Source organism: Kogia breviceps, chromosome 19 (genome assembly GCF_026419965.1).
Source record: "Kogia breviceps isolate mKogBre1 chromosome 19, mKogBre1 haplotype 1, whole genome shotgun sequence".
In the NCBI taxonomy this organism is placed as follows: domain Eukaryota; kingdom Metazoa; phylum Chordata; class Mammalia; order Artiodactyla; family Physeteridae; genus Kogia; species Kogia breviceps.
Genome location: NC_081328.1, coordinates 15,333,833 through 15,361,566, shown reverse-complemented (window position 1 = coordinate 15,361,566; position 27,734 = coordinate 15,333,833). Strand labels below are relative to the sequence as shown.

The window sequence follows — 27,734 nt, the reverse complement described above, 5'->3', positions numbered from 1 at the left end:
GGCCACAGCAGTGAGAGGCCCGCGTACCGAAAAAAAAAAAAAAAAAAAGCTTACACTGAAGCTTTGTGGAGAGTCATGGCTGTACTTACCTGTGCTAAACTCCGTGGGCCGGGGTGCCCACACAGCCTCAAGTTTTCACGGCCTCCATATACCTGGATTCAGGTTGGAAGACTCCCAAATTTTAGATAAAGAGCAGGCCTTCTTTTTTTTTTTTTGCCAAGCAGTTTGTGGGACCTTAGTTCCCCAACCAGTGATCGAACCTGGGCCCACAGCAGTGAAAGGACCAAGTCCTAACCACTGGACAGCCAGGGAATTCCCGTGGAGCAGGGCTTCTTAAATAGCTTCTGACCCAGGGCATCTTCTCAGTCATTCCCCACACACCCCTCTTTCTTGGGATGGCATCCTTACCTGATCCCAGCCCCCTACTCACAAGCCAATAGGTTCCTGTGGCACTGAGTAATTTAGAACTCCTTTACGGGCTGGCTTCCGGGACTAAAGCAGTCCAAGCCTTAGTGCCTGCTGAGGAAATGGCCACGGTGCAGGTGGCCTCCATTTGCAAGGTCAGAATGAGAAATAGGAATCAGGTGACCTGTCCTCTAGTTCTCATCCCAGAGAAGGGAACTCTGTCTGCTCTCAGCCCCAGCCACTCCCTCTGTCTCACTATACCATGCTTTCTCCAGTGCAGTCTGGGTCCAGGGCTTCCCAGGGAGAAAGGGGAGTCCTTGGCAGGAGACCAGAGGAGCAAGAAGTTTGGGACCTTCCCAGTTTCTCATGGCCCGCCGTAGGGAGAGGGAACGGGACCTAGCGTGCATTGAGAGCTTTTACAGCGTGTCACGCACCACGTGAAGCCCTTCACCTCCATTATTGCTTCTCGTTCCCAAAACAGAAAGGAGATGAATATTATCATCCCCATTTTTCGGGCTCATAGACTTTTGCAGAGTTCCAAGATTACATAGCATCCAGGATTTGAATCCAGCACAGACCAACTGCAGATCCCAAGATTTTCTTTCTGAGGCAGAGCAGCTCCAGAAGTGGAGGCAGCTGGAGTGTCCTGGAACAAGTGGGACCAGGAGCAGGGGATGCAGCTGAGGCTCCCATCTCTCCAGGGTCTGTCAGCCAGAGCCCTAAGCCCTTCGATTAACTCTCCCTCTAACCAATCCCAGCAGAAGCCTGGGTAATACCTCCCACCCAGAATCTGCAGGGAACCTGGCCCTATTTAGGGATTAGGTGATGGAGATAAATTTCAAAAGCAAACGCCCCCGTCCCAATTCATTTGCAGCACACAACAATCCAGATTAAGGTACAGAGTTTGGGTTTTATTTGGAGATTAGTCGGTATTACAGATGACAGTGATACCAAAACCCAACGCTGCCGCAGGCACCACACCCACCCCAATCCTGCATCTGTCAGGTTGTCTCTGCAGCCCCAGGTCAGAGGGCAGCCAATATGATATTTGTGAAAATTAAATCAACATAAGCCCTGCGTTCCTATTTCTACTTTAATATCACTCCTTCTTCAGATCCATGGTTCTGATTAATTCAGCCAGGTGGCAGGAGGACAGGAGAGGGGGCCCTGAACTGTAAAAGGAGTGATCCCTGCAGTCTAAAATTAGGGTCAGCAGTCTCCTAGCTCACTTAACAGTCAGTTAGGTAATGGCCTGAAGGGCCCCTGGGTGAGGGGCAGCTGCCCATTCCCCTTTAGAGGGAGGACGTGTTGTCAGCTGGGATGAGAAGAATTGGGGACCAGGCCTGGCAGGAGAAGTGGGAGACATGGGCTCCTACTTCATCCCTCTGTAGGTACCTCCTGCCGAGATGATGAGCAGGTGTCCCTGGAGGGACGGGGTGCTGGGTGGCAGAAGCCAGGCCCTTGTCACTCCATAGCACCCGCATCTAGGCTGGCCTGGAGGACAGTGGAAGAGAGGGATCCCCGAGCTAAACTTCCTTCCCATAAGAGAACTCCCTTGTGTAAAAGGAGAGGGCAGGGGATACACTTCTGGTGTGTTCAGTCCGAAGGGGCAGGATGGGCTACAGGAGCCAGAGGAAGGGACTTGCAAGTTCTAGACCTAGATTAGGAGTGGTCCAGGTTGGTGACAATGGCCGAGGCATAGATGAGGTCAGACAGGCTGCCCAGTGAGGTCTGGGGAGTAGCTCGCTCTGAAGAGATGTGGACCCCTGAAGCCCCAGCTGGTCCCCATGGGGCCGTACCTTTAGCCCCTGCCCAGCCCTGCCCTGGACCCAAGCCAGGAGCTGGACAGGAGGCATGTCGACACACAGAGGCACACTGAGCTGTGCTGTTGGAGGGTGGAGGCTGGCCAAGGGTGCGGGGCTCCCAGGACTGCTGGATGGTGTCCGGAAGAGAAAGGGATCTCTGGGGAGGCTCGGGCCTGGGACTTAGGCCTCCTGGTTTCCTATTCTTGATTCTCTTGGCTCTGCGGTTCTGGAACCACACCTGGTAAGGAAAGAAGGAGTCTCTTCTGGTGCCAGCATCCCCTCCCCCCAGGTACAGGGAAAGCACAACCTGGAGGCAGGCTATCCAGAGAGAAGAGACTGTGAGTCAAGCTTAGCAAGCTGCTGTGTGAGATCACCCCGACCCTGGGGGCGGGGGCCCAGCTCACCTGTATCTTGGCCTCAGGAAGGCAGGTGACCCGGGCCAGGTGCTCACGGGTGCCGATGTCGGGGTAAGGCCGTGCTGCAAACACCCGCTCCAACTCCAGCAGCTGCCCTCTGCTGAAGGTAGTCCTCTTTCTCCGGTGGGGACCCAACCCACTGGCATGGCCTGCAGGCCAGGATGGGGGTCAAGTCAGGACTCCTTGCAAGAGCCTCCACTGCAGCATCAAAGCCAACAGACCCTGGAGCCCCTACTCCCCACCCCTCTTCAACCTTCCCCATCGTACCTTCCCCACACCCTCTCCCTGCCCACCCTTTCCCCACCAGATCACCTGCAGGGGACGCGTCCACTGGGCTGGCCATGGGGCCGGCACAGTTAGGAGCCAGATGGCCATGCCAAGGCTGTGCCCACACCGCTCCCCTCCGCGTGGAGTTTTATCCTGCTCAGAAGGCTGGCCCCGCCTCCAGGAGGCGGGAGGTTTAGCGTCCAGCTCGAGGAGGGCTGAGAAGCCCCGGAGGAAAAGGGGGCTTGCAGAGGTATGGGTGGAGCAATCCTTTTCCTCTGGGGCTTCACAAAAGAAGCTGGCCCCAGCCCGCCCTCCTCAAAGCTCAAACTCTGGCAGTCTGTGTCTGAAATCCTGTACTTTGTGAAAATCCTCCCAAGGGCTCCGTCTAGGAAGCCAACGAGATCCCTCTCTAGATTGCTCCTCCTGGGGCTCTGGTGCTGGCTGCCTCGGGGGAGAGCGGGTGGAGTCCTATCCCACAACTGAGGATGGGGCTGGGGAAGCTGGACAGGATGAGAAGCTGGACAGCAGATGAGCGGCAGCCACCCTCCCCTCAGCAGGGCTGGGAGCAGATGTCGCCACCAGATCACCCTCAGTTCTGCTTTGGAGCATTGCCTGCACCTAGCCCTTTGTCCCTGGCCCTTCCAGAGCCCAGATGGACTTCCTACAGTCCGGGAACTTGGAACCAGAGGAGGTTCCACAAGTACATTTGAGGGGTTTTGAGAAAGATGTTTGTTTTTGTGGTTGGTTTGTTTGTTTTGTTTTTTTGCGGTACGCGGGCCTCTCACTGTAGTGGCCTCTCCCGTTGCGGAGCACAGGCTCCGGACGCGCAGGCTCAGCGGCCATGGCTCGCGGGCCCAGCCGCTCCGCGGCACGTGGGATCTTCCTGGACCGGGGCACGAACCCGTGTCCCCTGCATCGGCAGGCGGACTCTCAACCACTGCGCCACCAGGGAAGCCCAAGATGTTTGTTTTTAACAGTGTACTCATCATCTGGAAGTCTTCTGGGCCACTTTTCTAAGAGAAATAGGTGCATTTGAATTTCCTTTCAGTTCCTGCCCTTCCTGTCTCTCCTGCCTCAGTACTCTGCACCCCAGACCCAAGACAGAGACCTCAAAGGTCCATTATCATCGGATAGGTTTGGGGGAGCACAGTGACCGCTTCCCCAGGGACCCAAGGGTCTGAGCTAACAGCATTTCAGGTCCAGGATGGGCAGAAAATCTGAGCTGGAACCCACCACCTCCTGCCCCCCTGCCCCTTCCAAGACCATGGTCAATGACAAGAGGCAAAACAAACCCAGGGCTGGGTAGGGTAGCTGGGTGACTCCTGTCATCCTTCGAGGGGTCCAGGCTCCTGCTTAGCTGCTGGTGGGTTGCTGGGGGCTGCTCCGTGTGCGAGGAAGGATTGTTCTCATGAGGCTCTCCCAACCCACAGCTTTTCTGGCTCATGGAGAGGGCCTGAGCCCAACACAGGGTGGACACAAAGAAGGATCTTCTCTGTCCCCTCCCCCAAGTCACCCTGACTGACCAAGATCCCCTCCTTTACCCAGGCAGATCCCTACCTCCTGCCTGTCCACCCCAGTCAGGACAGTAGTCTTAAACTCAGGGCCAAGGGATCTTTATTGAGCTGGGAGGAGGATGTTGGAGGAGGGGGCAGCAGAGGCCCAGCTGTTTGGACTCGGATTCCTACTCGTGGGCAGGGACTGGGCAGCCTAGCCAGTACTTGGCGATGGAGCGTGGGTAGGGAGGGATCACAGCATCCACTCGCCGCGTGCGAAGGTTTGCTCGGTAGTACTTGTCTGGAAGAGAGGTTGGGAGAGGCTGCATAAGACCCTGCCTGGCCCTGCCCATCCTGCCCTAAGAAGACCTGGGTCTCTCCTGGAAGGGTAAGCGAACATCCGCAATGCACCAGAGGACTCCCGGCCTGGCATTTTGGAGTCACCACTCAAGGGCTGTGTTCAGCCCATGGGGACCAGGGACAGCAGGGATGACCCAGCTAGCCCAGCTACAGGGCTGGCAAGGGCTCCCACCTCCTGAGAAGAAGTAGACGCTCTGGGTGGGCTCACAGTTGGCAGGCACAAGCCAGTCCATCCTGTAGTTATCATAGTCTCCCAGGCCTATCTCCTCACTGGAGAACGAGGACAGCCAGGTGGAATGAGATTGCCGGTAGGGGTTCTGGCTGCGGCTGCGGCCGCGGCCACGGCCACGGCGTGAGCGGTAGCGTTTACGATTGCGACGCACAGACTTGGTCATCTTGGTCCGAGAGGAGCGGGGAGCTAAGCCTGAGATGTAGATGTGGCCAGCCATGGCCGCATCCACTTGTCCAGGCAAACCGAGCCAGTCCTGGCTGATGAACCTGGGCTTTCCAGCACCACCTGTGGCAAGGAAGGGGTTAATGGGGAGCCCTGGAGGTCAAGGATGGGCTATGCCTTGTCCAAGGACACACAGCAAGTTAATGGCGGAGCCCAGCCTTGCGACTGCCTGTTCAGTACGCTTTCCCCTGGCCTCCCTCCACCATATCCCTCCCGAGTTGCCTCAGCTACAGCCCCTCCTTCTCCCCGCTGCTGCGCTCCTGGCTGTGCTAGGCAAAGTCCAAGGTGTGGGGTCCCGGTGGAGGCAAGCCTCCCACACAAAGGTCAACAAAAGCAAAGTCTGGCCTGGGCAAACAGCTTTTGACCCATAGAGGCACAGTCACAGCCCCTCAGGCCAGCTCAGCCCTAAACTCTACCCTGAGGGATCCCAGCCCTCTGGATGGGGAAGCAAGACTTGCCCTCCCTCTGTACCAGAGGGGCTGCCCCAGAAGAGAAGTCTGAAGATGTTCTTCCAGCTGTCCCGCTGCATCAGGGCAAAGTGTTCAAACACGGCCGACTGGGAGCTGCCTTCGCACTCCTCTTGACGGGGCTGCTGCTGGAACTTGTACTCCCAGTACTGTTTGCCTGGGGAAGGGTGGCCATGAGCAAGACTGGAAAACCCAGAGGCTGTGGAAGCTGGGAGCTCCTGGCAAGGGGGGTGGGGATAATCTGAGGCCTGTCGCCAGTGAAGTTTAAAGAAGACCAAGACTGCTGCAGCGCATGCGCACCCTCCCTCCCACCTCCCGAGTACCCTTGAAGAAGTAGACCCGCTCCTGGCCAAAGTAGCTATAGGCGGGGAGGGCCAAGGCTGCGTCCACGTTGTCCGGAATGCCCTTGAAGCCTTCAGAGATGTTGCGGGGGAAATCGGGGTCCAGGACACCATCCTCAAAGCGCCAGTACTGACTACCCTAAGGGGTCGGGAAGGAGAAGAGGGCGAGGAGGCAGTTGGCTGTGCACAGAGGCAGCGTCCCCACCCAAGGCGTCAGCCCGAGTTCCAGGCTTGTCACCCAGGACCCGGAGCCTTGGGCTTTTGTGTCCTCACAGAGTCCCAGCCAGGGACCACAGGCCAGAATCCGGCCTTCTCGCCCACTTTGATCCTGGGCGCAGCAGCGCTCAACTTCTTGCCTAGATACGCTCGGCCCCTGACCCACAGCCCCTGGGCCTGGCACCTTGAAGAGGTAGGTCTTCCCCTGACAGTTGATGCGGGTGAAGGCAGCATCAAGGGGACCCTCGATGCCCCAGACGTCGCGGATGAGCTTGGGGTACCCAGGCCTCACGGCCTTTTCATCCAGCTCATAGCAGTAGAGCCCTAGAGGGAGGGAGGCTGTGTGAGGGAGGATGCTCCTGGGGCAGACCCCTACCCCCATAACCTTCCCCTCGAGTCACCTCGGAAGGCAAAGAGGGAACCATTCTTGAGGTCGGTGAAGGCATCAAAGGGCTTCCCACTGCACTGCTCTTCCTCTGCTGGGGACTCGGAGATCCCTAGATTACCAGTCTCGGGCCTCAGGGGCCCCACCTCAGGCTCTGAGTGCCCCCGCTCAGGTCCTGGGGCTTCTTCCTCAGGGTTCAGAACAGGTGTCCGCTCAGGAGTCACTTCAGGCTGGGCCTGCACAACCGAAGTCGGGGTGGGGCTCTGTGGCTGTGCCTGGACGCTGGTATTGGATCTGGTCTCCTCGTGGTAGTCATGGAAGCTGTACTCGTCTTCTGGCAGAGTGAATACATCCCCACGAGTCACTGCAGGCAGGGAGGGCGGTAGTGAGTCTCCAGCTGCAGAGCGGACCCCAGTCCCACCCAGCCACTCTGAACACACCTTGGGGCTTGCACTCAGCCTCGTAGTCGGAGCAGCAGCTCTGGTAGTAAGAGCAGAGCTCGTCACACTGACACTTCCTGTCGGCGTTGAAGCCCTCAGTGCAGCGGCCCTTGCACGACTCTGTGGGGAGGGGGTATCAGTGGGCACGGACAAGCCCAGACCACCCTTGCCCACCCTACATTGACCCAAACGGCCACCAACACCCTCTGGCACCTTGGTCAGCCAGAACAACCCACGCCAGCAGGGCCAGCTTCAGAAGGGGCCTTGGGGATGCCATGGCAGGGCCTCCAGCCTTGAGCCTGGTGAAGTAGGTTCTCTGTGGTCTCTGCTCTGATGCCTGAGGAAGGGAGGGAGTGGCAAGGCAAGGAGGAGGGGAGCCAGAGAAGAGGAGCTGCCTTTTCTACTGCTCTGTTTGCTCAACTCCCAGCCCAGCCCCCAGTGCCCCGACCCCAGAGGCTGTTGCAGCAGAGGCTCATGTTCCTGGAACTCCGGGCCTGGGAGAGCTGTGAATGGGATCCTTACCAAGCTCAGAGGCATCTCCGAAGAGCACCAGCACAGTGAATCCGGAGGCCAGAAAGAAGTCCCACTCTGCTGCTCATGGGCTGTGGGCCCTTGGGCAAACTGCTTTAGCTGCCCTAGTTCTCTTTTTTGGCAAAACGAGACTAATTAGACTCGCCTCACAGGGTTTGGGGAGCTAAAGCAGACAAAATGCCCAACTCCTGGAGTAGCTCCAACTTCATTCCCCATTAGTGGTTATTGACCTGTGATCTGTTTGATCAGGCACATCCCTGGCTGGGTGGTTCACCCACCCCTTGTGTATTTAGGGCAGTGAAAGAGGGGGTAGGAGCTCGGGAAATTTTTTTTATCATAAAAGAACAAAGTTTCATTTCTGGGTTCATCTCTAGGGTGCACTGATGTCCCCAAGCTGGTCTTCACAGCACGGTAAGTTGGGTGAATATTAACCCTTTGGACTGGATGTGATTCCTGAGTCTTCCACTAATTTACTGCTTCTCAGCAGGCCACCCCCTGTCCCCACCCTCATCCTCCCCCATCGGTAACAAGTGGCCCAGTTCCCCACACTTTTAGGCTCTAGTGAGAAATAGGATCCCTCTACCTAGAAAATGCTCACTGGCACACAACGCCTGATTTTGTGCCCACTTTCAGGGGTTCACTTACCTCTGGAAGTCCTCCCACCACCTGGAGGTGTGTGATCCTCAGAGATTCCGATGCTTTTTTTCTGTTCTATAATCAGAGGGGGAGTGTGGCTTTGGAGAATCTTCTCCATGGACCTCAGTCGGTTGGGCTGTTAAATGGGAGCAGTAATTGCTACCTCGTAGGCATGATGTAAGACTCAATTGAGAAACAGGCATGAAGTGTCTCAAGAATTGCTATTATGATTGCATTAACCACTACTAGGGCAAAGGCACACTCAACCGTGTTGCCCTCACATTCCAGTGTCATCCCAGTGTCTCCAACGTAAAACCCAAGCAGTCCTTCCGCCTCCCACCTCCTTCCCCTGCAACCAGTAGAGGGGGCAGGGGACGTGACTAGGGGGAGAGGCCTGGCCAGCGTGTGGGCGTAGCTGGAGAAGACTTGGGGGTGGGGCTACGCAGGCGGCAGGGGAGGAGCCCCGCGAGACCGAGGGGGGGGCGTCGGCTTCCTGACCACAGCTTCTCAGGGGCGGGGCTGCTGCAGAGCATCTCTGCGAACCTAGACGGAACTGGAACCGTTCTTTGTTCTGGTTGCTGCTTTCTAGACCCTCCGGCCCCTGGGTCCACTCCTCGCCTTCCCGCTCTCTCCTCCCGCCTGTCCCCTGCATCTGGGCCTGCATCCCCTTCCCCAACCTCTTCGTCCAATATCCTGCCCTCACCCCTCCCCCAAACTTCTGGTCGGTGCCCTTGCCTGTTACCCTTCTCTCCACCCTCCCTCTTTCATCTTCTTCCCCCTGGTCCCCTCTCTGTTCCTCCTTTTCCCAAGGTCTGGGTCGCTCCGCCCGGCCCCGCCTTTCCAGGGATGTCCCCTGAAACCCCATGCCTATGGTCCTGACGCTGCTCCTCTCAGCCTACAAGCTGTGCCGCTTCTTCGCCATGTCGGGCCCACGGCCGGGCGCCGAGCGGCTAGCTGTGCCGGGGCCGGACGGGAGCGGCTGCGCTGGGCCGTGGTGGGCGGCGGGCGGCCGCGGGCCCCGCGAGGTGTCGCCAGGGGCGAGCACCGAGGTGCAGGGCGCCCTGGAGCGCGCGCTGCCCGAGCTGCAGCAGGCGCTGTCGGCTCTGAAGCAGGCAGGCGGCGTGCGGGCCGTGGGAGCCAGCCTAGCCGAGGTCTTCCAGCTGGTGGAGGAGGCCTGGCTGCTACCGGCCGTGGGCCGCGAGGTAGCCCAGGGTCTGTGCGACGCCATCCGCCTGGACGGTGGTCTGGACCTGCTGCTGCGCCTGCTCCAGGCGCCGGAGCTGGAGACACGCGTGCAGGCTGCCCGCCTGCTGGAGCAGATCCTGGTGGCAGAGAATCGGTGAGGGGGCCGGGCTGGGGCGGAGAGCGCCGCGTGGTGTAGGGTCGCAAGGGCGGTCGAGTGCCTCGGTCTCCCGTGTGCCTCGCACTGTGCCTTTCCTGTCTCACCTCACAAACCCCTGCATTATATCCCTGTTGGGGACCAGCGTTGTCCATTTTACAGATGAGGAAACTGAGCCCTGGGAAAGTTTAGTGACTTGCCCAGCGTCACACGATGAACTAGTGGTGCAGCCAGGATTCACTCCCAGAGCTGGTGGGGTGAGAAATGAGACCGAGAGGGGAGGAATGGAGCAGCAGGACAGGAATCTGTCCCCGGTTCTGAGGATGGAGCTGGGATCCCATTGCCAAAGCCCTTTAAACCCACAGCCCTCCTTCCGATGGGCCTGGATATCCTTCCATGCTACCTTCGCTCTGCCGTACTAAAAGAGAAAGAGAAGACATTGCTCAGAAAATAGGAGGGGGGACCCCTTTCCTCTTCCCCCAGGCTGAAATGAGTGCTGACCTAAGGTTACTTGCTGCCTTCATGCCACCCCCAGTCCACTTCCGGCTTCCTCCTTTTTCATTTTGCTTCATGTAACAGGACAGACGTGATCTCATGCTGTGCCTGCTCATGGAAAACAGGATGGGTGTTTTCAATTGGGATGGATGGTGGGGGAAGAGGAAACTGAGGTGTGGAGCTAGGCAGGACCCAGAGTATGTGTTCTCTACATCTTCCCCACACGTGCCAAGATACAGTAGGTGGGGTCCAACTGAAGCCTGGTTGCTACGCTTCCCTGCCTCTTGGGATCTCCCCTGGAATATAAGGACCACTGGCCCACTTCCTTGCCCCTCTAATGCCGGAGGAGACCAGGCTGTCACACTCCAGTCTCATGCTGAATTCTCGGGCCCTTCAGGTTTAGAAGGGTTTTGGAAGGGTCACTTTCCATTTATGAAGCTCTCAAAGGTGTGATGGGCATGGATTAGGGGCGTTTTCCTTGCCCTTTTCAAAAAGTAAAGATAACCTTGTGGATGGTGGAAATGATACAACTTTCAAAAGTGCATGAATGGGGCTTCCCTGGTGCCGCAGTGGTTGAGAGCCCACCTGCTGATGCAGGGGACACGGGTTCGTGCCCAGGTCCGGGAGGATCCCACGTGCCGCGGAGCGGCTGGGCTCGTGACCCACGGCCGCTGGGCCTGCGCATCCAGAGCCTGTGGTCCGCGGCGGGAGAGGCCACAACAGTGAGAGGCCCGTGTAATGCAAAAAAAAAAAAAAAAAAAGTGCATGAATGAAGCAATTTAAGTTGGGAGGCCAAGTTAGTATTCTGCTTGGTCAGTAAGTCATTAATCTTCTATCTAACAACAGGTGTCCTGTTGGGGATGGGCTGTGAATGTGGAAAGCTAGCAAATGGGGTGGGTGCTCACTGGATGTGTTGGGCTAGCATTGAATGGCGTGTCCTGTAGGCCTGGTATGTGGGATAGGGCAGCTATAACTAGAACTCCTGGAGAATGGGTGCAGCCAACACCCTAAGAAGAGGAGGGCTGCAAGATGCAAATAGAACTGATATTTTTCAAGGTTGAAAATAACAATCCTCACCTGGTTCAGAGTTACTGAGAAAGGAGGCACACTAGGTGTTGGCATCACTTCAGGACCAAGGACAGAACCCAGCAAGCCAGGTCCCGATCAAAATCCTCCCGGAGAAAGGCATAATCTCCCCACACCTCTGCACTGCTCCGAGAGGAGGCTGGGAGGGCAAGAAGGGAAGAGGGTGGTGACACACTGAGAATTTGTGTCTATGAAATATTTTCCTTCCTCCACCAACCAACTTCCTCATCAAGAAGGTTCTTCCATCAGGGCACCCACCACTCCTTTTGCCATTCCCTTTCCTGCAGCTCTCTTCTTCCCTGGGTGCTGCCACACTCACTGCCCGGGAGCCTAGGTCACAGCTTCACTGACCCTCGAATACCAGGAGAAGCCCAACAGGGTAGGGCCCTCTGAGCCTGGCCCCACCACACTCTCACTGCTAGCCCTCTAAAGTCACAGCCTGCCCCCTTCAGCAGACCATAATGAGGTTAAATGGCTTTCCCAAGAATACACAGTGAATAAGTGGAGGCGACAGGTTTTTAAAAGAAAGAGAGGAAAAGGAAAAAAAAAAAACGATTGCACATAAATTCAAGCGCAAAGTACAGGGCTTCCCTGGTGGCACAGTGGTTGGGGGTCCGCCTGCCGATGCGGGGGACGCAGGTATCGTTCCCCGGTCAGGGGGGATCCCGCATGCCGCGGAGCGGCTGGGCCCGTGAGCCATGGCCGCCGGGCCTGCGCGTCCGGAGCCTGCGCGACGGGAGGGGCCACGGCAGTGAGAGGGGCCCGCGTACCGCAACGGGAGGGGCCACGGCAGTGAGAGGCCCGCGTACCGCAAAAAAAAAAAAAAAAAAAAAAAAGAACAAATGAACAAAGTACAAAAACGATACACACTTACACGTTCTTCTTTCTGTTCTTCACTGGAGGCAAACCGGTGAAACAAGTTTCTTGTACGTCTTTCCAGAGAGAGTCTCTGCATATATAAATACTTGCATATATGTGTATATTATATATACAGGCTTATATATGTGTATATACGGACAATTTACCCCTCTTTCAGAGTTGTGATTTGAACCCAGACCCACAGCCTCTCAGACTGTAGAAGAATTGGGAATTGAGAGTGAATAAATCTCACAACTAGCACAGAGTTCAACTCTATAAAGGTGCCAAGTGTGTAGGGAAAGGTGAGGGCTGGCGTTCAAGAAATGCACAGTTGGGAGTTCCCTGGTGGCCTAGTGGTTAGGATTCCGGGCTTTCAGCGCTTGGCCTCCAAGCTCTCTCCCTTTGACCTGTCCTCCCCACAGCAGCCAGAGCGAGTTTCCTAAAACCCATGTGTTACCAGGTCACTCCCCTTCCTGAAGCCCTTCAGTGACTCCCCATTTGCCATCAAGATGAAGTCCAAATGCTTTGAGATAGCTCAAAAGGCCCCCAGAACTCTTTCCTCACTCTTCCCTTGAAAATTCCACCTCAACCACTTGAAGTAGCTTCTGCTTTTTGCCCATTTAATGGGTGTAAATGATAGCTGGTTTAATTTTTATTTCTCTGATTACTAATGAATTAGAGTATCTCTATTTGCCTGTTAACATTTTGAATCTCCTTTTGTAAATTGCCCATTTGTGTCCTTAGCCCCTTTTCTGTTAGATTTACTGCCTTTTGCTTATTGATTTGAATATGTATTTATATATTCTATATATGAATCCCTCGTTGATTTTATATTTTTCCTTGTTTGTCTTAGACATTGCAAACATCTCTGGCTTTCTTTCTCTTCCTGGAACGTGCCAAGCTCATCAGCCGTCGGGGCTTTTGTCCTTGCTGTTCTCTCTGCCTATTATGTTCTTCTTCCAGATACTTGCAAGCAGAGGTCTCTGGACGTTTAACTCTCGGATGTCACTTCCTCAGATATATCCCTCCCCCCAGGCACTCTCCATTACAGCACCTGGTTTTGCTATCATTTTGGTCAGATAACTATTATCCTGTTCATTCACTGTACTTGCTTACTGTTTGTCTCCATATTAGCTGTTATTAGCTCCAGTCTCTCTTAGTCACTGTTTATAACTTCAGCCCCTATTGCAGTGCCCGGCACACAGTAAGTCCTCAATAAATGGTCTTTTGAATGAATGAATAAATACACCCTAGTCACACAGCATGGAGTGAAGAGAATTTTGATGAAATGAACATTTATTGAGTCTTTCCTATGTGCCAGGAACTGTGACAAGCACTTTACATGCATTTTTACATTAGTTCTCGTAATAACTCTATGGGGTGGGTATTCACTTTATCCTATTTATGGGATGAGGAAACCAATAAAGATAAAGGAAGGTACCCAAGGTCCCACAGCTAGAAAATGGTAGAGAAGAAACCAGGACCCAGGAGATCTGCTCTAGAGCTAGAATTCTTAACCACTACACATGCTGCTTCTCCAGGGAAGGGTGTCTGGGAAGAAATGGGTGTGGCCAGGATGGAGCACCCTTATAATCAGAGAAGTCTGGTTGTCCCAGGGCAGGAGATGAGGGCGGTGGAGGATGCAGAGAGGACCAGACTCATGTCCTATATGATGCTAGCGAGGCCCAGAAAGCACAAGTAACGAGGCCCTGGGTTAAGATAAGCACCCCGGGTCGCGGCAACTCCACTTTCTCCCTCCTGCTTTCCTTCGGCAGGGACCGAGTGGCGCGCATCGGGCTGGGCGTGATCCTGAACCTGGCAAAGGAGCGGGAGCCGGTGGAGCTGGCGCGGAGCGTGGCCGGCATTTTGGAGCACATGTTCAAGCACTCGGAGGAGACGTGCCAGCGGCTGGTGGCGGCCGGCGGCCTGGACGCGGTGCTGTACTGGTGCCGCCGCACGGACCCGCCGCTGCTCCGCCACTGCGCGCTGGCGCTGGCCAACTGCGCGCTGCACGGGGGCCAGGCGGCGCAGCGGCGCATGGTGGAGAAGCGCGCCGCCGAGTGGCTCTTCCCGCTCGCCTTCTCCGAGGACCAGCTGCTCCGACTGCACGCCTGCCTTGCCGTGGCGGTGCTGGCCACCAACAAGGAGGTGGAGCGCGAGGTGGAGCGCTCGGGCACGCTGGCCCTCGTGGAGCCGCTAGTGGCCTCACTGGACCCCGGCCGCTTCGCCCGCTGCCTGGTGGACGCCAGTGACACCAGCCAGGGCCGCGGGCCTGACGACCTGCAGCGCCTCGTGCCGCTGCTTGACTCGTCGCGCTTGGAGGCGCAGTGCATCGGGGCTTTCTATCTCTGTGCCGAGGCTGCCATCAAGAGTCTGCAGGGCAAGACCAAGGTGGGTGCGGGTGTGAGTTTGGGTGGGGAGGGGGTTAGAGAGAAACTGGGAAGGCTCCCCAGAGGAAACGACATTCAGCTGGGACTTGAGGGACTTCCCTGGAGGTCCATTCGTTAAGACTCCACGCTTCCACTGTAGGGGACACGGGTTTGATCTCAGGTCTGGGAACTAAGATCCCGCATGCCGGTGGCACAGCCAAAACCAAAACAAAACAACAAACAAAACAAAAACAAACAAAAAAACCCTAGGACTTGAAATACACATGAGAGGTGAAATAAGGAGAAAGATGATGAGGTACCCATCATTCTGGCCTTGAAGGCAAGCCCAAGGTTTTATGTAGGGCACATACATCTCTGTATGATCTCTGTGTTCTACAAAGATCACCCTGACTGCTGCATGGAGACAGGGTAGGCAAGGGTGAGGCTGCAGGCAGGGGTGTCAAATAGAAGGCCATGGCAGGGGGCAGCTGGGATGGTGGAGGTGAGGACCAGGGCATGACAGCAGAGGCAGAGAGAAGCAGATTCCAGAGGTACTGAAGAGACAGAGTTAGAACTTGGTAGGTGGCTGGGTGAAGGAGAGCAAGGAGCTGAGGATACTCCTGGCTTTGGACATAGGCAACCCAGTGGATGGTGGCACCTGGTACTGAGATAAGGTGAACTGGGTGAGATAGTTTGAGGGTGGAGAGAAAGTGAATTCAATGGGACAGATGGAGTTTGAAGTGCCTGAGAGATGACAACCTGGGGTGCTCCAGTGGGCCATTCTGTCATTTGGGTCTGGAGCCCAGAAAGGAGATGGAGTAAACAGAGGCAGGACGTCCATGTGTCAGCTAGATAACTCCCACCCGAGTCCCAAGGGGCCCCCAATCTCAGGACCTGATCTTCAGCCTTTGCCCTCTGCTTTAACTTGCTGTGTGACTGTGGGTACCTGGCTTCCCCTCTCTGGGCCTTTATGTGCCTCACTTTTTTTTTTTTTTTTAATATGGGATATTTTTGTTTTTTTACTATTTATTTATTTATTTTGTTGCGCTGGGTGTTAGTTGCAGCAGGCAGGCTCCTTAGTTGCGGCTTGTGAGCTCCTTAGTTGTGGCATGCAAACTCTCAGTTGCGGCATGCATGTGGGTTCTAGTTCCCTGACCAGGGATAAAACCCAGGCCCCCTGCATTGGGAACGTGGAGTCTTATCCTCTGTGCCACCAGGGAAGTCCCTATATGCCTCACTTTTGACCTCTGGAAAATTGAAGGAGTGGACCACAGCAGCAGCAGTTCTTACCCTGGATGTGAGACTAGTAATAGTTAAATTAGAAAGTTTCTGGTGTTAGTTTTTTAAATATTACAGAATTAAGATTATCCTATAATGTCACTCTCCCTCCTTTGTATTCCTCTGGAAGTTTGGGGGGTTAGTGACTGCTGGTGCACAGGGAGCGGTGCACGCTGCATGGACCACCCTATCTGTACGACAGTGGTCATCTGGGGCTGGACAGGGGTCATCAGAGGAGTGTGTCTCACAGGTGATTGTCACCCGTCATGTGTGTCCCCATAGATCCAGAAGAGACTGTTGTGTTGGGGGGTCTCTGAGGCCTCCTCCAAGGTCCAATGTTCTAGGAGCTTTTGATTCTCCTCTCTGCACCCCAGAGTTGGGCCATGGGAGGACTGGCTTTACAAAACAGGCCATTCTGTTTGGAGAGGAGGGATTTAAAGGGAAGTAGGGAGTGAGGACCCCAAGGAGTGGGTCTTGGCAGCAGCCATGACCACCAGCTCTGGCACCTCTTTCCCAGCAAGGCCAAGTGAGTGCAGTTCAATATAGACATAGTGAGCCCTCTCCCTGTGCCCTGCAGTGTGCCAGTTATGGGACACCAGGGGTGACTAAGACATGGCCTCAGCTTACAGTCCAGTAGAAATTGCATTATCAATTAACAACAGGAGCATTCAGAGTGTAGCACAAGGCCTAACTGGAGGTATGGGCCAAGCTGTGGGGCAATCAAAGCAGGCTGCATGTTGGAGGTGCCAATCAATTTGGATCCAATGGATGAGTAGGATTCCCACAAGCAGGCTAGAAGAACTAAGCGTCTGGCAACACCACAGGTTGAGGCCTAGAGGTGGTGGGAAAGCCTCCATGGGTGGGTGGCTTGGTGAAGGGGGAGTAGAGCGGGGCTTGGTGGGCAGGGGCTGCACTGTGCCAGGCCTGGCAGCCATAATGAGAACTCGACTTGATTTCAGGGCAGATGGAAGCTGTAGAGGGGAGCCATGAGGGGGACTTACCTGGTCAAGAGTTGAAGGAGCTTCTGGAGGGGGAATCCACAGGACCTGGTGATTTATTGGATGAAGGCAGGGCAAGGGCAGAAGGCGGGGTTTTCGGCGGTGAGAAGAGGCGAGGGGAGGGACCAGGCACGTTTGGGGGCGGCTGGTGAATTGGTGGATCCAGGACATCCTCTCCGCACTCCCCCAGGTATTCAGCGACATAGGTGCCATCCAGAGCCTGAAACGCCTCGTCTCCTACTCCACGAATGGTACCACGTCGGCGCTGGCGAAGCGCGCGCTGCGCCTGCTGGGCGAGGAGGTGCCGCGGCCCATCCTGCCCAGCGTGGCCAGCTGGAAGGAAGCCGAGGTCCAGACATGGCTGCAGCAGATCGGCTTCTCCCAGTACTGCGAGAACTTCCGGGTAGAGCCGCACGGGGTCGCCGGCCTGCAGTCGGAGCAGGCGCATCCCCGAGGGCCGCGTGGCCGCTAGGGGCGCCCTGCACACAGGCGACCGCGCCCCATCCCGGCACAGCATGCCAGCGGCACCAGGGTGGACTTTGGGGGTGGGGAGCCTGTACTCAGTGTTTTTCGGGGTCATTCGGTTCTCATCTGGGTCCCATCCGCCTCCCCCACCGCCATCTCCAGGTCCCTGCTCTTGATCTTGTGCTGGGTGGGGTCCAAATGCTGAGGATGGGAGCCTTTCCTTACATCTGACCCCTCCTCCAGGAGCAGCAGGTGGATGGAGACCTGCTTCTTCGGCTCACGGATGAGGAACTCCAGACCGACCTGGGCATGAAGTCAGGCATCACCCGCAAGAGGTACGGAGCCTCCAGCCCGCATACTCCCTCGCCCCGGGCAGGTCTAACTAAACGCCCCCTCCGCCTCTAGCCAGTGCCCAGTCAAGACCTCAGCATCCTCTCCTCCCTTGGGTGCAGATTCTTTAGGGAGCTCACGGAGCTCAAGACCTTCGCCAGCTACGCTACATGCGACCACAGCAACCTGGCTGACTGGCTGGGCAGCCTGGACCCGCGCTTCCGTCAATACACCTATGGCCTGGTCAGCTGCGGCCTGGACCGCTCCCTGCTGCACCGAGTGTCAGAGCAGCAGCTCCTGGAGGACTGCGGCATCCGCCTGGGCGTGCACCGCGCCCGCATCCTCACGGCCGCCAGAGGTCCGCCTGCCCACCTGGGCCCCTACCCTTGCCCCTGCCCCTGCACGGGAGGAGTGAGGGGAGACACATGGTGAGGGGGGGCTCAGAGCCTCACTGCGGGTTGATTGAGCACGTAGGCTGTGCTGCACTTGGCTCTGAGGATGCAGAGATGAATATGTTGCACTTTGCGCTCAAAAAGTTCCCAGTCTGAGGTGGGTAGAAAGGTGGGAGGAAGGCAGATGTATAAACAGGCATGTGGCTGCAGGAGCTGGCATGCCCAGGACTCCAGTGGGAGCCTAGAGGAAGCACCACCTACCCTGTCCGCCCAGGCCTAGGCTTTGGAGAGGGGAGGAAGGTCTTGAAGGCTGTGTTGGGGGTGGGGAGGAGAGTGGTGGCAGCAGGAAGAGCAGCCCAGGCACAGGGAGTAATACATGCAAGTGTGGAGGTAAAAAGACAGAGCATGGGGGCTGGGTAACGGGGATGCGGGTGGGGAGACACAGGGCTTATCCTGTTAGTCCACAGCTGACTAAGTACGGGTGCTTTAGGGAGGTCATGAGAGCAGAGTGGATCCTAGGGCTCTAGCAGCCCTCTTGATTTATTAATTTAGCTTACGATTTAGCTAATATTTATTATCAATTACTAGAGGCCAGGTCCTGATTAAGTTTTTAACAGATATTATCTCATTAATCTCTACATCCATTCTGTGCAGTGGGTGTTTGTTTTTTTAAAGTCAGCTTTTAAAACTTTTTGAAGAATAAAAGTGGTAGAATTTTAACTTAAAAGTGTCCCATTTGAACAGTTTTGAATGTATACCCCTGTGTAACCATCATCATAATCAAAGATAAAGGACAGTTCCATCATGGGTGTTAATTTCACAGCTGATGAAACTGAGATTTAAATTCATTTTGTAAGGTTATAAGTCATTAAATTGCAGAACTGGGATCTCAACCTCTGCCTTTATACCTCGTAAAGAGACACATGTTGTCTGTGACTGTTGTCTGAATATTATACAATGGATTCTTTTCATGCATGCATGCATTCAGTAAGTATGTACTAAGCTCCCACAGGGAACAAGGGACTGGGCTTTGGCCCCATTCTTTTACTTCAACCAAAGCAGATTAACTTCTATCATTTTTACATTGCAGCTCCCAATAAATCCCCAAGATTTAATTTTTTAAAAACAAGAGGGTGCTACAGCAAAAATAGCTTATAAACACCTCCTGTAGGAAGTAGGGAGCCATGCACAGTCTTGAAGTGGGGGCAATGACACACTCAGATTTGGATTTTAAGCAGAGCTCTCTGGTGCCTGCGGCAAACAGATTAGACTGGGCAGGTGTGGATCTGGAGAGAGACCACTGAGGACGCTGGAGTTGGGGGCCTGGACACAGGGACGGCCCTGAGGCTGGAGTCCAGGATGTTAGTAGGTAGAATCCACAGAGCATGGTGCCCGACCCTGAGCACTGAATGTCAGCTCCATGAGGGCAGGGTTTGTTTTGTTCATTGCTGTATCCCAAGCACGAAGAATAGTGCCTGGCACACAGAAAGCACTTAGTAAATATTTGTTGAATGAATGAATGAGAGGCAGGAGATGAGGCTGATACCCAGGTTTCTGGCTTTAGTGGGAGACTAGGAAGAAGAGGGGTCTGGGGAGGATTTGGGATGGGTTGGGTTTGGAGCACCTGTGGGCAGCTGGCTGTGCAGGTCTGGAGCTCTAGAGAGAGGGCAGTGCTGGAGGTGTCCCCAAAACACAATGCCTGCCTCCTGAGAGGGCCTCACTGATAGTTTGCAGCCTGCCTTGCTATAGGCCCCATCTCTCCACCTTTCTGACCCTTTTTGGAGCAAGCCACGCTGCCTGGGCTGGGCTGAGAGGGCTGGGTGTGCAGGAGATGATGTACCTCGTGGTGAATGATGGGGAAGGCCCACCCTTACCAAGCCGTCTCTTGTCTGCTTCAGAAATGCTACACTCCCCGCTGCCCTGCACCAGCTGCAAACCCAGCGGGGACACTCCAGACGTCTTCATCAGCTACCGCCGGAACTCAGGCTCCCAGCTTGCCAGGTGAGGAGGGGCAGACAGGCAGGCTGCCTGGGGCCTTGTGGGGAGGCCATGGCAGTGACACAGGACCTCTTTGCAGCCTCCTGAAGGTGCACCTGCAGCTGCATGGCTTCAGTGTCTTCATTGATGTGGAGAAGCTGGAAGCGGGCAAGTTCGAGGACAAGCTCATCCAGAGTATCATGGGTGCCCGCAATTTTGTGCTGGTTTTGTCAGCTGGGGCTCTGGACAAGTGCATGCAGGACCACGACTGCAAGGACTGGGTGCACAAGGTAAGTGCTGGCCTCTGTGGTCCCAGCATTGGCCTGTGGCCCAGGGCACAAGGTCCCCGTTTCATTCTTTCTCACCTGCATATACTCCAGCAACCTCCATAGCCCAGCTGGAAGTCAGGAGCCATGGCTCTGACTGTAATAGGACTTTAGCAACTTACTTAGGCTCTCCGAGCCCCAGTTTTCTCGTCTACAAAATGGGGGTAACTTACCTGTCCTATTCACCTCGTAGAATTGTTGTGAGGGTCAGAGAGGGATGAACACGCTTTGAAAAATAACCTCTGTGAGGGAAGGGGGACAGGAGAGCATAGCGACAGGCACAGTGGAATGGTTAAGAGCACAAAGCTGTGAGTTTAAATGCTGGCTCTGGCTTTGGGCAAGTTACTTAACCCTAATGAGCTTCATGTTTATCACTGGAAAGTGGGATAGTTATCGTACCTAACTCCCTAGGATATTGTTAGAAAGATTAAAAGAGGTAAAATTTGTGAAGTGCTTAGCAGACTGCCTGGCACGTCATAACTGCTGTATGATGGCAGCAATTACTATTATTAATATAATTATTGTGAGTTCTACCGCTGTTTAACTCCCCATTGTATCCCGAGTGCCTAACGCATAGTAAAAACTTACTGGGAACTTGTAGAATGGATGGATGGATCTGTATCACATCTGTGGGTTATTAATCATTACTCATTAGTCAGCAGGAATTGGGGCCAGGGCAAAGGGAAGCAGTTGTCATATGGATAGGGCCCTTGTCCTAAAGCAGCTAAGGAGACAAGAATATGCCCCGAATGACTAGATCATACCTAAATTGGTGTCAACGTAAAGCCGGGTAGGCGAACCTCTCACTTGCTATAAGAATATGGAGAAAGGAAAAAAAACATCAAGGGCTGGAATAATCCGGGAAGGCTTCGTGAAGGAAGCAGAACTTGAGAAGAGTTTTAAGCATTTAGGCCAGTGGAAGAGAAGGCATCTCAGGCAAGGGGATGGCAGGAGCAAAGAACAAAAGTAGGCAGGAGAAGGGGGCCAGAAACCTACGTTATCACTGGTATTGCCTTCTCCATTTTACGGATGAAGAAACCAAGGCTCAGAGAAGTAGAATAATTTTTCCCATGGCCACACTGCTTGGGCAGAAATCAGAACTGGGCTTTGAACTCCTGTCTATCTGACTCCAAAGCCCATGCTCTTTCTTAGGATCCAGCTTTGTCCTATGACTCAGATCTGAGGGGTGGGAGGGGAGGTGGTGATAGGATTGGAATCAGCTGACACCAGAGTGACTGCATCTCTTCCCAACTCCGAGTTCAGTGATGTCACTCCAGTAGCTTGAAATCAGCCATGGTGGGAGTAGTTACACTAAAGAAATTGGTAAAAACTATAAATCAGGGGCTTCCTTGGTGGCGCAGTGGTTGAGAGTCCGCCTGCCGATGCAGGGGACACGGGTTCGTGCCCCGGTCCGGGAAGATCCCACATGCCACGGAGCGTCTAGGCCCGTGAGCCAGGAAATTAATTAATTAATTAATTAAATTTTAAAAACAAACAACCTACAAATCAGGGTTTTATTTTGTTTGGTGGTCTTTTCCCCCTCTGGAGAGCTAGTTGTTAAACATGTACCAGCACACCACTGGCTGGATAAGAACTAAGAAACCAGGTTATGGGGTTCCTAAAGGCAGGGAGAAGACCTGTGCTTAAAGCACTGGCAAAAGGGATCCCATGAGGGCAGTGATGCCATACCAATGGGTTTTAGGGAGAAGGCTCCAAACTAGGGTGCAGCCCAGATTGACAGTGGGGAAAAGGGTCAGGCCCCAGCCTTCTGAGAGAAGGAGAGGAGTGTCTGTGAGCTCCGTGAGAGCTCAGACCTTGCCTTGTTCATGCTGCATCCCTGATGCCTAAAACCATGCATGGTACAAAGTAGCCTCTTGAAGCGTTTTTAGAATAATTGAATCAATGATTAAATAGATGAGTGATTCTGATGAAGCTGAGATGACTGGGAGAAACATACGTATCTACTAGGTTTACTAGGTCAGAAGACGCAACTCTAATCAAGTTTTCATATTTAACTGGCTTCATGATCTTGAACGAGACATTACGCCTCTCTTGGCCAGCCTCTGAATCGGTACAGTCAGCAGTGTGCTGTCTTTGCTTCTGTGTAATTCCGGATAAAACAAATGTCTAAAGGTTCCCACATAAATTGCTGCAGGGCCAGAATTTATCCAAGTGCTCAGCAGAGAGGTAGAGGGCTTGGTTGAAATAGCCTTGGACTTGGAATCTGAATGCTTGAGTCAGAGACCTGGCCCCCTCCTGGGCTGGGCATGCATGTGACTTGGGAGCAAGTCCCTCCCCTTCGCTGGGCTTCCTTCTTCTCAGTTGTAAAATGGAGAGGTGCCCCAGAAGCCAAACAGGGTTGAAGTTATGCAGATTCCTTCCCCAGGAAGGCTCTGCTCCATGAGGGAGGGTGCCTGGCATCCATCACCGTCCCAGCCAACCGCAAGGAGGGAGGAGAGGGCAGGTGGTGGGAGCCTTTGCCTTGGACCAGTCCCAAAGGCTCCATCATCCCTCCTTGGTTGTTTTTAGTGCTTAATTGCCTCTGGTTTTAAAACTGCTTTCCTCAAAGCCACATTTAGTGGGTAATCAATATGGAAAACCACAAGTGAACTGCACTCAAAAAGTCCAATCCTTGTGGCTCCCCCTTGAAAGGAAGAAAACATTCAATAAGCACTTACCAGAGCACCCATTAATAGCAATATCCTCAGAACAACCTAGTGAGGTAAGTTTTATTATCCCCACTTTACAGAGGAGGAAGTAATAACACTTTTTTGTTTTGTTTTGTTTTTGCGGTACGCGGGCCTCTCACTGCTGTGGCCTCTCCCGTTGCGGAGCACAGGCTCCGGACGCGCAGGCTCAGCGGCCATGGCTCACGGGCCCAGCCGCTCTGCGGCATGTGGGATCTTCCCGGACGGGGGCACGAACCCGAGTCCCCTGCATCGGCAGGCGGACTCTCAACCACTGCGCCACCAGGGAAGCCCCAACACTTGTTATTTATTAAGCATACACTGCATGCTAGTCGCTAGTCTAACCACTTGCCATGGGATAGCACAGTTACTTCTCCCAGCAATCCTACAAGATAGGGACTATCATTAACTCTATTTTAGAAATTAGAAAACAGAGGCTTTGGGCTTCCCTGGTGGCGCAGTGGTTGAGAGTCCGCCTGCCGATGCAGGGGACACGGGTTCATGCCCCAGTCCGGGAAGATCCCACATGCCGCGGAGCGGCTGGGCCCGTGAGCCATGGCCGCTGAGCCTGCACGTCCGGAGCCTGTGCTCCGCAACAGGAGAGGCCACAGCAGTGAGAGGCCTGCGTACCACCAAAAAATAAAATAAAATAAAATAAGAAAACAGAGGCTTTGAGAGCCTGTTGTTTTTACCTCAAATGACAGAGCCTGTGTCAGAGACTTGATGTGAACCCAGATCTGATGATTCCAGAGTGCAACCCCTAAATGCTATGCTGTCTCATTCATTCATTCATTCAGCCAGTCAGCTGTTAAGTACTTAGCAAAGGCAGACTACGGGCAAGGCTTTGTGAAAGATCCTGATACAAGGTGAGTGAAACCTGGACATGGTTCCCACCTTTATGTCTGGTGGGGAAGACAGATATTAAGTAAATTACTCATTAGTGAATTTAAATTTGTAAGTGTAACACGTGATGTGGAGCCTATGAGAACCTATAACAGGGGATCTGACCTGGCCAGGAAGTGAGGGAAGACTTCCCTAGGAAAGTTGATTGAGCTCAGATCAGAAAAATGAGTTGGTATTAGCTAGGTCAAACAGCAGGGAAGAGTGTTCTAGTCAGAGGAAGCAGCATGTGCAAAGGCCCTGTGGAGGGAGGGAGGTAGCAAATCCAAGGGACTGCAAGGTCTGTGTGGCTGGGAGGACAGCGCAGGGATAGAGTTTGAGAAGTGAGCTGTGGCCAACCGCACAGTGCCTTGAACTTTATTCAAAGAGCCATGTAGAGTCGTGAAGTTTTAAGTAGAGGGGGTGACATGATCAGATTTGCATTTTGCAAAGAGTAGCTAGGTGAAGGGGCAACATGGAGAACGAATTAGAGGAGGCAAGAATGGATGAGAAGAGACCTGGTAGGGCCTAATGGTAATACAGGGTTGGAGCAGGGCACTGGTGGGGGTGGAGGTGGAGAAAAATGAGCAGATTTGAGAAATAAGTAAGGACTACAACTGGCAGGGCTCAGGATGGATCAGTTTGGATGCAGGGGGTGTGACGTACTTCTCGACACCAAATTTGTGTGGGCTTTTTCCCATACCAACAACCAATTCTCCATTTCACCAGCACCAACTGGCTGTCCCACAATTCAATTCAGTTCTGACACTAACTCCCCACTGGGAGCCAGTGTCAGACTCCATGGTTTAAGGGATCAGTCTCACAAGTCTGCCCTCACTTCAGACCCAGTTGCAAGGCCCGGGCCACCTGCACTGCTGTCAGGCTCGGCTACAAATGCGGAAGTTCCTATGACCACCCCCCTTAGGTTCAATAATTTCCTAGAATGACATGCAGAATTCAGGAAAGCACTTTACTTAACTATTACCGGTTCATTTTAAAAGATACAGCTCAGGAACGTCCAAATGGAAGAGATGCACAGGGCAAAGTAAGGGAGGGTGGGGGCGTGGGCAGGGCTTCCATGCCCTCTCTGGGCCACCGTCTCCACACCTAGATGTGTTCACCAACCTACCGGTCCTTAGGGGTTTTATGGAGGTCTCGTTACGTAGGCGTGATTAAGTCATAGGTGAGTGAACTCAGTCTCCAGCCCCTCTCCCCTCCCTGGAGGTGAGGGGGGAGCTGAAAGTTCCAACCCTCTAATCACAGCTTACTCTTCCTGGCCACCAGCCCCCATCCTGAAGCTATTCGGCACAGCCCCACCCCCCAGGTCATGTGAGAGGGCTTTAGGAGCTCTGTACCGAGAACCTGGAACAAAGGGCAAATGTACATTTATCATACCACAGGGGGTGAGGGAGAAGTCAACGTGGACTTCATGGCCAACATCCCCCCTCGGGCTCAGCCTGGCCCCGAGGTCCCTGCATGGGGCCCCGCGTGTCCTCCTCTTCCCCTCTTCTTTCTCTAGGAGATTGTGACTGCTTTGAACTGTGGCAAGAACATCGTGCCCGTCATTGATGGATTCCAGTGGCCAGAGCCCCAGGCCCTGCCTGAGGACATGCGGGCTGTACTCACCTTCAATGGCATCAAGTGAGGAGAGGGGGCGGGGCGGGTTACAGAGGCCCCCAGCCAGCAGCCCCCTCTGCCCAGCCCCCCGACCCACCATCCTCTGCACCCACAGGTGGTCCCACGAGTACCAGGAGGCCACCATTGAGAAGATCATCCGCTTCCTGCAGGGCCGCTCCTCCCGCGACTCATCTGCGGGCTCGGACACCAGTTTGGAGGGTGCTGGAACCCCTGGGCCCCGCTTAACCAGTCCCTAATTCCCAAGCCCTGCCGTGACCCCCCATTTCCATCCCCCCACCCCCAATGGAACAGCTCCTCAAACTGGCTTCCCTGGGCTGAGACAGCCTGGGATCTTCTCAGGAAATGGTTTTCTGCCTCTCCCAACCCTCACCGTCCACCTCAAACCCAGCTTCCTCAGTATTTAGAAAGGGAAGGGAAGCCAGGCATTGGGGATGCTAAGACGTCCCCTAGGCCCTGCCCCCAGGTCCTGTCTCGGGCATGGGTGGGTCACTGCTCAGCTCTGGAGACTCTGGAGAATGAGGAGGGTATGCTGCATGCTAACCCCTCTCCTGCCCTGCCAGCAGCCAGCTTGAGAAGAGTGAAGGCAGGCAGCCTCGGGCAGGGCTCAGTGCAACGGCCAACCCTCCCCACCAAACAAGGGCTTGGGCCCAGGAGCCAGCTAGGGATGAGAGGCTAGCCATGGCTCTCCACCGAGACTGCGCCTGGCCCCTGGGCTCACCACTTCCTGCCATACTGTGGCCTTGCCCTGTAACCATTCAGGGCCCTTAGCTGGCCTGGTCTGCTCCCAGGTCCACACCCAGCCTTCCTGATGTGCAGCCTCCTTTGCCACATCTGGGGTCAGGGCGAGACTGAGCCGGCCCTCACTCTGGCTGGTCTGCGGCCACGGCCTGCACTCACCGGTGCATGGGAGCCCCCTGCTTGAGCCTGAGCAGGGGAGGCTGCTTCTCAAAGAGCAGCTAGCCACCCTACCTAGCCTTGGTGCTGTGCGCCAGGCCTCTGCCCGGCATGGCCCAGCTCCCTTCCTCAGCCCCTCACCCTTCCAAGGCTGCCCCCACCCCCACCCCGCACTGGCTCAGGGCGAGCTGGGGCGAAGCAGCTCCCCTGTGGCAGCAGCACTAGCCCGGGCATGACCTGTAGCTCCCTGGGAAGAGGCAAGATCCTGAAGAAGGGCAAGGGGTGCATTTGAATCACCTGGGAATTTTGTTAAACTCCCATTCAGGACACCTGGGGTGGGGTCCGAGTTCCTGCATTTCTCACAAACTCCCACTTGGGCTGAAGCTGATGATCAAGGAATGATACCCGAGGAAGCAAGGCTGAAACACAAATGCCTCACAAACGTTTGCCATTTCCCTGACACTTCACTCCATGGTCTCTAATCATCAGAGCAGCCTTACCTGGTATCATCTCCATCTTACAGAGAAGGAACTGAATGTCGTGCCCAGTTTCCCAAGTCACCAGTGGCAGCCCCAGGATGCAGACTTGGCCTCCTGGTGCTCAGACCAGTGCCGGGGGGGGACACTCTACTGAGAGTCATCCTGGAGGCTGCACCCTGGGCAGGGCTGTTGTTCCACGGCTGGCTTCCCTCTTGCCCCAGAGAATCTAGCCGTGGGGGGACAGGCTTTCACAACAGAAGGCTGACTCAGGGGCCGTAAAGAAATAACCGAGCAGGAGTGTCCCTTGGCCCCTTCCTCCACCAGGGTAGGAGAGCAAGAAAGCATCCTCCTTCCAATAAATGCAGGCTCCAGCTAATGGGCTCAGCGGGCACCTGCCCTGCCCCTCCCCTCCTGAGGGCAGTGGGTTCACACCTGAAGGCTGGCTCAGCTCCCAGAGCCACCTCCTGCCTGTGCTGGCCAGGGCCCTCGGAGCTCTTGAGCCACATCGTCAGAAGGTCAAAGGTCTCGCTCCAGGCCTGGGACTCCTTCCTTCCACTCGCCTCCCTGCCAAAGATACTGCCTCTAGCCGGTCCCCTGACTGCACCTGACCCTTTTCCTTCTTGCCGCACGAATGCCCACCGGTGCCCTGGATACGACGGTGACTGAGGCAGACTGGATGTTGCCCTCAAGAGCAGAGACAATAACAATACAGTGTGATGAGTCTCCTCCAGGGGAAGCCTTCTGTCTTTTTGTCCCCAATCAGTCCCACTCCCTCCTGAGGTCCCTCATGGGCAGTGCTCAGAGAGGTTGCCCAGCACCGTTTCTCTTTCTGTTTGGCACACTGCTGCTGCCTGCCTCCTGTCTCTCTGGGGAATCACAGCCCAGCCTCCGGGCCCCACCGGAGCAGCTGAAGTGACGACCCTCCCCTGGCCAGGCCAGTGTGTTCAGGGGCCAGCCTCCCCTGCCATAACGAACACTGCCCAGATCGCAGCCAGGGCAGGCACCCTGGCCCGCACCGTCCACCTAGG

General features: G+C 54.8%; 3 protein-coding genes across 4 annotated transcripts; 1 reads left to right on the top strand and 2 right to left on the bottom strand.

Moving 5' to 3' along the window:
* Window positions 1-1,916: 1,916 nt before the first annotated feature.
* SEBOX (SEBOX homeobox) lies at window positions 1,917-3,007 on the bottom strand. The gene is made up of 3 exons (XM_059047383.2): window positions 2,939-3,007; window positions 2,615-2,775; window positions 1,917-2,448 (listed from the first exon to the last, which is right to left on the bottom strand). Exons 1-3 carry the CDS (start codon window positions 2,967-2,969, stop codon window positions 2,068-2,070), a joined length of 573 nt encoding a protein of 190 aa, XP_058903366.1. The 5' UTR covers window positions 2,970-3,007; the 3' UTR covers window positions 1,917-2,067.
* A 1,483-nt stretch (window positions 3,008-4,490) lies between these two features.
* On the bottom strand, window positions 4,491-8,313 carry VTN (vitronectin). Of its 2 annotated transcripts, XM_067020422.1 has the most exons (10): window positions 8,226-8,309; window positions 7,572-7,692; window positions 7,263-7,386; window positions 7,050-7,169; window positions 6,626-6,973; window positions 6,409-6,548; window positions 5,991-6,147; window positions 5,672-5,824; window positions 4,919-5,263; window positions 4,491-4,687 (listed from the first exon to the last, which is right to left on the bottom strand). In XM_067020422.1, the coding sequence occupies exons 2-10, from the start codon at window positions 7,584-7,586 to the stop codon at window positions 4,575-4,577; spliced, it is 1,515 nt and encodes a 504-aa protein (XP_066876523.1). In that variant the 5' UTR covers window positions 7,587-7,692; window positions 8,226-8,309; the 3' UTR covers window positions 4,491-4,574. The 2 variants fall into 2 exon arrangements, with proteins under 2 accessions (XP_066876523.1, XP_058903341.1); XM_059047358.2 differs by lacking the exon at window positions 7,572-7,692 and having other exon boundaries at window positions 8,226-8,313.
* A 772-nt stretch (window positions 8,314-9,085) lies between these two features.
* On the top strand, window positions 9,086-27,436 carry SARM1 (sterile alpha and TIR motif containing 1). Its single transcript, XM_059047348.2, has 9 exons — window positions 9,086-9,555; window positions 13,770-14,385; window positions 16,830-17,042; window positions 17,348-17,439; window positions 17,557-17,792; window positions 19,725-19,827; window positions 19,904-20,093; window positions 25,215-25,336; window positions 25,428-27,436. Exons 1-9 carry the CDS (start codon window positions 9,086-9,088, stop codon window positions 25,567-25,569), a joined length of 2,184 nt encoding a protein of 727 aa, XP_058903331.1. The 3' UTR covers window positions 25,570-27,436.
* Window positions 27,437-27,734: the final 298 nt, after the last annotated feature.

Coding starts and splice junctions, on each gene's coding strand:
- SEBOX (XM_059047383.2), bottom strand. CDS start 2,969: ATGGCCAGCCCAGTGGACGCGTCCCCTGCAG. Junction 2,776..2,938: donor AGTGGACGCGTCCCCTGCAG/GTGATCTGGTGG, acceptor CCTGGCCTGCAG/GCCATGCCAGTGGGTTGGGT. Junction 2,449..2,614: donor TTCCTGAGGCCAAGATACAG/GTGAGCTGGGCC, acceptor TTTCCTTACCAG/GTGTGGTTCCAGAACCGCAG.
- VTN (XM_067020422.1), bottom strand. Junction 7,170..7,262: donor GGTTGTTCTGGCTGACCAAG/GTGCCAGAGGGT, acceptor CCCTCCCCACAG/AGTCGTGCAAGGGCCGCTGC. Junction 4,688..4,918: donor CGTCTACTTCTTCTCAGGAG/GTGGGAGCCCTT, acceptor CCTCTCTTCCAG/ACAAGTACTACCGAGCAAAC.
- SARM1 (XM_059047348.2), top strand. CDS start 9,086: ATGGTCCTGACGCTGCTCCTCTCAGCCTACAAGCTGTGCCGCTTCTTC. Junction 14,386..16,829: donor GTCTGCAGGGCAAGACCAAG/GTGGGTGCGGGT, acceptor GCACTCCCCCAG/GTATTCAGCGACATAGGTGC. Junction 25,337..25,427: donor CTCACCTTCAATGGCATCAA/GTGAGGAGAGGG, acceptor CTGCACCCACAG/GTGGTCCCACGAGTACCAGG.